At 50.8% G+C, this 7,685-nt stretch overlaps 1 protein-coding gene across 1 annotated transcript; it reads left to right on the top strand.

Moving 5' to 3' along the window:
* The first annotated feature begins 78 nt into the window (after positions 1-78).
* On the top strand, positions 79-7,199 carry Mrto4 (MRT4 homolog, ribosome maturation factor). The gene is made up of 8 exons (XM_076863298.2): positions 79-196; positions 1,941-1,999; positions 3,193-3,296; positions 4,027-4,108; positions 4,368-4,435; positions 4,681-4,832; positions 5,149-5,225; positions 5,339-7,199. The coding sequence occupies exons 1-8, from the start codon at positions 169-171 to the stop codon at positions 5,486-5,488; spliced, it is 720 nt and encodes a 239-aa protein (XP_076719413.1). The 5' UTR covers positions 79-168; the 3' UTR covers positions 5,489-7,199.
* The last annotated feature ends 486 nt before the right edge of the window (positions 7,200-7,685 follow it).

Raw genomic sequence — 7,685 nt, 5'->3', positions numbered from 1 at the left:
CCTCCGGGACTTCCGGGAAGTCGCTCTGCAAGCTCCCGAGGAAGAGGCGAGTCGCAGAGCCGATTGGGTCAGGCACACGCGAGGGCCGCCCCCGAGGGCCGTCTCAGAGGCCCGCGCGCCGCGTCCTGTCGGCCCACATCGCTGAGTGCCCCACGTGGCTTCAGCGAGATGCCAAAATCCAAGCGTGACAAGAAAGGTGGGCGAAGGGGGCATCGGGATCTGGGGGTGGGGGGCGGCTCTGGCGGGTGGGGACACGGAGAGGGTCGCTGGAGCATCCGCGGGTGGAAGATTGGGGCGGCGGAGTCACGGGAGGGAGCTGGAGCCTGGACGGGTCCAGGGATCGGAGACTTTGCATGGCCTCGAGTGCTCTCGCAGCTCTCCTGGGAGAAAATGCAGATCCCAAACACTTGGGCTGTGCCCGATGTCGATTTGGCCCACGTTTCCCCCCTCAGCCCCTTCCCGTGTCCCTTCGTTCTCTGGGCCCCTGCCACCCCGGTTTCCTTTCCCTACTTTCAGCACAGGCTTTTTGCCACGTCTGGCACTTTGCAATCTCTTCTTAGTATACTTGTGCTTCTTTTTTCATGGGGCCGTCCCTTCTTGGTTGTCAGTTTACGGGCACCTTCTGAGAGCGTTCCCAACCACCTTTACTATGCTGCCGTGCGCCTCGCCGCGGACCTCTGGCACATGCAAACAAATATATTGGGTCCTGGCACTGTAGGTGTGGGAAAACACAGCAGTTACAGGAAGGGCCTAGTCGGGAAATAGATATATCCCCCACCCCCCAATTGAGTGTTTGTCAGGTGGTGATGAGTAAGAGTAGGGTAAAGAGAAGGTAGAGGTGACATTATTTTGTATAATGCCCTCAGGAAAGTGATGAGGTGACAAATGAGCAGAAGTCTGAGGAAAGGAAACAAGCAACCAGTGGAGATATCTGGGAAAAGTTTATTCCAAGTGAAGGGAGCAGGAAGTGCAAAGGGCTTAAAGTGGGTGCATGGTTGACATGTTGTGGGACAATAGGCCAGTGTGGCTGGAGCAGAGTGGGCAAAATAGAGTTGGGGAGGGGCTTCATAGACCTTTGTAAGGAATTGGCTTTCACACGCAGGTGAAATAGGTGGACATCCTGGAGCTTGAGGGGAGGAATAGCATGGTTTAACTTGGCTTTTAAAGGATCATTCTAGTTGCCTTGTTGAGAATAGCACTGGAAGATGGGGTCGGAGGGCAAGGATGAAAGCAGCAAGGCTGGCAGTAATGCTGCATTGGACCAAAGTCGCAGCAGTGGAGGTGTTCGGACGTGGCCAGTTGAATTTCGTTTGCCCTCCTTTGCTGTACTTGCCGGTGACTGGTATTGAGTGCCTTTTACTCTGTGCGCCTTTTAAGGACTGTGAGCACCAGGCAGGATGAATAGAGGGGACCAGGCCGCTTGTCAGGAGCACTCAAGGCTTTGCAGATGGTGCTTTGGTGTTTGTGGAATAATTTGTTTCTGTGGGGTGATCCCTGGTCAGATCTGGCCAAACCTAAATTCTCCTGGACAGGGAGCAAATTGAGCCCCAGTTATTTATATAGTGGAGGTAGTTGTCCCTTCCTCAAACGCATTGCTACATTCTAAAGTGCACGTATGCAATAGGAGATATACAGTCCCCAGATTCAGCATTCTGAGGCCAACCATTGATGGCCTCTGTGCACCATGGCCAAGAGCAGAAAGGAATCTACCTCAACCAGCAGGTGAGGGGCACTCCAACAGCAAGAACAAGCCTGGCCCCCTACTGCTGTGGTTCGTTTGTATAAGTTACAGGAGATGTGCCTAGGAATCGCCAGGCCCAGGAACACTAGAGAGTGGTCACTCCACAGAGCCTGGGAATGGCCTTGCATGCTAGAAAATAAGTCTCCAAGACATCCAGACTCATCTCTCACCATTCTTTTTTCTTCTTTGTATTTATTAGTTTCCTTAACCAAAACCACCAAGAAAGGGTTGGAACTGAAACAGAACTTGATAGAAGAGGTAAGAGGTCATTCTTTTTCTTTTAGTGCCTGTGTTTGGTTTATAAAGGTAGGGATAGGACTGTTTGCTAGGGGAGCTTACTGTAGGGAGTTTTTTTTTTTTTTTTTTTTAAGGAAAATAAAACTAAAACTGCTGATTGAGCCCTTTTTCCTTTAGCAGCAGTAATACCAATAAAAACTCCCATCATGGGGATCTCCAGCTTTGCTTGAGCCCCTCCTTTGTGCCTAGCACTGTGCTGACTGTCTCAGCATAAATCTTTCCCTGCTAGCATTCCTGTAATATAGATACTAAATTATGGTATTGCTGTTTTGTTGTTGGGGTAACTGAAGCTTCACCAGGTTTATTTGCCTACCCAAAGTCAAAAGACTAGCTAGTACAGGTGACTGCACCCACCTATCTGCACTACTTCTAACTTGCCAGTCCTGGGCCACAGCAGGTCGAGAGCACTCAGTCTCCTGCTAGAGATTTCATTCCTTAAGAATGGAATTCTATGCCTGGCAAGGTGGCTCACATCTATAATCCCAGCACCTTGGGAGACTAAAGTTTAAGGATCAGGAGTTCAAAGCCAGCCCCAGTAAAACCAAGGTGCTAAGCAACTCAGTGAGACTTTGTCTCTAAATAAAATACCCAATAGGACTGGGGATGTGATTCAGTGATCAAGTGCCCCTGAGTTCAATCCCTGGTACCAAAAGAAATATGGAATGCTTTGCTGGGCATGGTAGCACACCCCTGTAATCCCAGCAGCTTAGGAGGCTGAGGCAGGAGGATTGTGAGTTCAAAGCCAGCCTCAGCAATTTAGTGAGGCCACAAGAAACTTAGCAAGACTCCATCTCAAAATAAAATATAAAAAGGGCTGGAGATGTGACTCAGTGGTTAATAGTACCCCTGGTTCAATCCCCAGTACCAAAGAGAGAGAGAGAGAATGAGAATGGAATTCTACCTCCTGATGGCTTTGGCTTGCAACATAGATAGAGCAGTATAGATAAGCTCCCCCCCCCCCACCAGGCCCCCAAAGGTAACAAGGCTTAAATAAAATATAAAAAGGAGCTGGGGGTGTGGCTCAGTGGTTAAGCCCCCCAGGGTTCAAGCCAAAAAAAAAAAAAAGGCTAGAGCAGGTTCTCTCCCATCTGAGGCTACAGTTGCCCTACCCATGCTGCCCCTTGAACTCCAGAGCCTCATGAATTGTCCCACAGCTTCGGAAATGTGTGGACACATACAAGTACCTCTTCATTTTCTCTGTGGCCAATATGAGGAACAGCAAGCTGAAGGACATCAGGAATGCCTGGAAACACAGCCGGTGAGTGGGCAGAGGGAAGAGGACTCCTTGGAGTGGCAAAGGTGCCACGCTGCTCAAGAACCAGCTGTAAAGGGCTGGGGTGGTGGCTCAGTGGTAGAGCACCTGCCTAGTATGTATGGTGTATGATGCACTGGGTTAGATTTTCAGCACCACATAAAAACAAATATAGGGCTGGGGATGTGGCTCAAGCGGTAGCGCACTCGCCTGGCATGCGTGCAGCCCGGGTTCGATCCTCAGCACCACATACAAACAAAGATGTTGTGTACGCCGAGACTAAAAAATAAATATTAAAAAAATTCTCTCTCTCTCTCTCTCCCTCCTTCTCTCTCTCTTACTCTCTCTTAAAAAAAAACAAAAAACAAAAATACAAATAAAGGTCCATCAACAATTTTTTAAAAATTAAAAAAAATAATAAAAAATACAGCTGTGGGGTTGGCCGTGCTGTACCAGCGCTGGGGAGACTGCTAGATGTGCCTCTGCCCATATCCAGATGAGGAGGGATCGTTCCGTGGCACTCAGGGTGGGCCTGTGGAAGGATGTCGTCAGTGTTGGTTCCTGTGGTAGGAAGATAATGAAGGAACCCTGGGCTGGCAGCAGCATGATGGGCCGTGTGGATACCTAGGCGCTTCTAGCCATGCCTCCTGGCGTGCTTGGGCCTGGGCTCCTGTGAATTAGAGAATTTAATGGAGAGGCAGGGCCTTCCTTCACAGCCCCCTCTTTTTCTTGGTAGAATGTTCTTTGGCAAAAACAAGGTGATGATGGTGGCCTTGGGCCGAAGCCCGTCTGATGAATACAAAGACAACCTGCACCAGGTAAATCACTGACCCTCACAGGGAGGGGCTGAGGCTAAGTTGCCTTCTCTCCAGCTGCTCCCACGGGCCACACCCACCTCCTCCATCCTCGTGGCCAGCCCATCGACATACCTGGCATGTCTTATAACTTTGAGTTCTCCCTTCACCTTGAGACGTGAGGAGAGGTGTGTGTGTGTGTGTGTCTTCAAACATTGTCAGGTGTCCCCTGGGGGACAACACCACCCCCAGTAGAGAATCAGGGCTCACTTTTGGTTTGCAGGTCAGCAAGAAGTTGAGGGGTGAAGTTGGTCTTCTTTTTACCAACCGCACAAAGGAAGAGGTGAATGAGTAAGTGCTGGTGAGGAACAGAGGGAGGGAAGGTAGGAGGATCCCAAGGGCATCAAGTGGGAGCTGGCTTCTGGAAGCCTCTCACTGATTCCAGGGGCCTGTGACCAGAGGCATCTTTGTTCTCTCCAGCATGGTGACCAGCCTGGCTACAGGGCCCCAGCACACTAGCTGGGAGGACCTGACCTCAGCTGGCTGGTGGCCCAGTCTGGAACCTCCCCCCACCTCTTGCTTCTCTTTTCCTCAAGGTGGTTCACAAAATACACAGAAATGGACTTTGCCCGAGCTGGCAACAAAGCAACTTTCACCGTGAGCCTGGATCCTGGGCCCCTGGAGCAGTTCCCCCACTCCATGGAGCCACAGCTGAGGCAGCTGGGCCTGCCTACTGCCCTCAAGAGAGGTACGGACAGTCCCTAGAGTTGAGAGGCCACGGCCCAGAGCCCAGGAGCATGCACACACAGGCTCTCCCCTTCCTGGCCGGGCAAGCCTCTGTTTTCTCATGTGAAAATGGAGTCGAGTGCCCCCCTCCTAGTTGGAGTGGACAGTGGGTTAAAACCAGAGTACAGCACTTAAAGAACTTTGAGGAGGCAGCCACCGTCCCACTGAGTATGAGCCATGGGGACGATGAGCTCTCACCGCATGCTTAGTTCTTGCTACAGTGGCAGAAAGTGTCATGCAGGCCTCTGTGCAGGAGTAACATGGCCACCCTCCTGCAGGTGTGGTGACCCTGCTGTCTGACTACGAGGTGTGCAAGGAGGGTGATGTGCTGACCCCGGAGCAGGCCCGCGTCCTGGTGAGTCTGGGACACAAGGGCTCTGGTAGGAGGGATGCCACCTGTCACCCGCTGCAAGTGTTCCCCTGTGCCTGGGGTCATACTCTTCTCCTCACTCTTACTTCCCTTTGCAGAAGCTTTTTGGGTATGAGATGGCTGAATTCAAGGTGACCGTCAAATACATGTGGGATGCACAGTCTGGAAGATTCCAGCAGATGGGAGATGACTTGCCAGAAAGTGCATCTGAATCCTCAGAGGAATCAGAGGACGACGAAGATGACTGACTCGGGGACTCAGGACTGAAGGCCTTCTAGCACGTTCTGGGTCTCCATCACACCATGCAGAATTGCTACTGCCCCTCTGGAGGAAGCAGTTATTTATTTTTGCTGTTGATGAAGCCAAGTGTGGGTGACGGGAACTGACTGTTCCATAAAGAATAAAACTTGGTCTATGGGGTGCCACCCTATAGATAGCAGGAGACTTTTCTTAGAAAAAAGGCCTTTGGGTATATGCTCTGTTTGGGTTTGGTACCACCCAGTCTGGTGACCTAGATGGCCAGTACAGCTTTGGCTCCTGTGGGGCCACAGTGGCAGTGCAGCTTTGCGATTCTGTGGACAGCCAAGAGCAGCCCCTAGAACTAGGCTTTGTCCTCCTTTCCAGCCTTGATGCCCTTTACTTGGAATAGACTTGCTGAAGAAAACCAGGCCCAGGCCCCTGGTGGCCCTTTGCAGCCCTGCTTACACGCTCCCTAAACCAGGGCCTGCTGGTGGCTGCCAAGAAGCCAAGGCTGTAGTATGTGAAGCCTCTGTTGGGGGTGAGAGCGAGCGTTGGGCGTCTCGCAGCACTCTGGAGGTTCTGCTCTGAGTGGCTACCGTGGTAGGTCTTTGTCCATATTGCTTCATATACAGGTATTCAGTGAAAGCATCAGATGAGAGAGCTTCTGTTTCAGGCAACATCTATTTTTTGGTTTATGTCTACTCTTCATGGCGTCTAATTCCCTTTAATCTTCCTCTGCCTTTACCTGGCCATAAAGGTATTCTGTGGGGCCTGAGTGTGTGGGTCAGTGGTGCTTGTCTAGCACAGCATGCTTGAGGTCTTAGAATCAGTTCCCAGCGTCACCAAGAAATAAATTCTCTGACCTACCTGTTGGAATAGTAGGTCTTAAGACCCCCATTCCAGAGGGATCCTGCCCCATACCCTCAAGGGAGGAAAGCTGCACCAAGAGGCCAAGACAAAGCTGAAGAGACATCCATGCTGGGCTTCCCACCCAGTCTATTGGTAAGCATGCCTGTGCAAGGAAGCCTCTGTAGAAACACACAGGGGGCTGATGTGGTACCCCATCGATTCCAGCTTCTCAGGACTCTAAAGCAGGACAGGTAGATTTGAAACCATCCTGGACACTTAGTGAGACCCTATTTGAAAAATCGTTAATGGAGGTTTGGGGATGTGGCTCAAGCGGTGGCGCGCTTGCCTGGCATGCGTGCGGCCAGGGTTCAATCCTCAGCACTACATACAAACAAAGATGTTGTGTCCGCCAAAAACTAAAAAATAAATATTGAAAAATTCTCATTCTCTCTTTAAAAAATAAAATAAATAAAGAGCTGGGGATGTAGTTCAGTGTGGAGTGCTTGCCCAGCATAGGGTCAGTACCATCAAAAACCCAAGTGCAGTGTCCACACACCTGTAATTCCAGCTCACAAAGATTGAGCCTGGCCTCAATTTGGCAAGACTCCATCTCAAGATACAAAACTAAAAAGCGCTAAGGAGGTAAATTGGTGGAGTACCCCAGAGTTCAATCCCTAGTACTTAAAAAAAAAAAAAGACATTCAGAGAGCATCTGGCTATGTGGACCCGGCAGTTCCCCAGAGAGAGGACAGCACACCCAGAGAGGGCTGGAAACTCATCACCCACCCCCACGTTCCTCACCCTACATATCTCTTTACCTGTTTCCTTTGTAATATCTTTCATAATAAAACTGTAAACAAAGAACTATAAGCAATGAGTTCTGTGAGTTGCTTAAGCAGATTAACCCTGGTTGTAGCCAGTGGGTCAGAAGCACAGGTGAAGCAACATGAAGTTTGCAATGTCATCTGAAGCGTTGGGGGGCAGTCTTGGGGACTGCCCCCCTAATCTGTGGGACTATGGGATCTGATACTGTCCCCCAAGAAGGTGGTTTGGAGATCAGGTTGGATAGAGCACCCACTGGTGTCCACTGCTGCTGAATGGTCTATTCATTTGCTGGGTGAAAACCTCCCTGTTGATAGGTGCGAAGGGGAGGAAGGCCAGTGCTTTTCCTATCAGCGTCATGCGTGGCCCTCTATCCATCAGGCACATAAGAATGAGGCCACTCGCAGCCCCGCTGTTGAGAGGGCAGGCTAGATTCAAGAGGTGGGGGCTGGGAGACCCTGCTGCGTAGGCCCTTGAGACTTCAACCCATGCTCCTCCTCCCCCAGAACAGCAAGAAGCAGCCTTTGGCAGCAG

This window comes from Callospermophilus lateralis, chromosome 7 (genome assembly GCF_048772815.1).
Source record: "Callospermophilus lateralis isolate mCalLat2 chromosome 7, mCalLat2.hap1, whole genome shotgun sequence".
NCBI classification, from domain to species: domain Eukaryota; kingdom Metazoa; phylum Chordata; class Mammalia; order Rodentia; family Sciuridae; genus Callospermophilus; species Callospermophilus lateralis.
The sequence above is the reverse complement of the archived record's forward strand: the minus strand, read 5'-3'. Positions and strand labels throughout refer to the sequence as shown.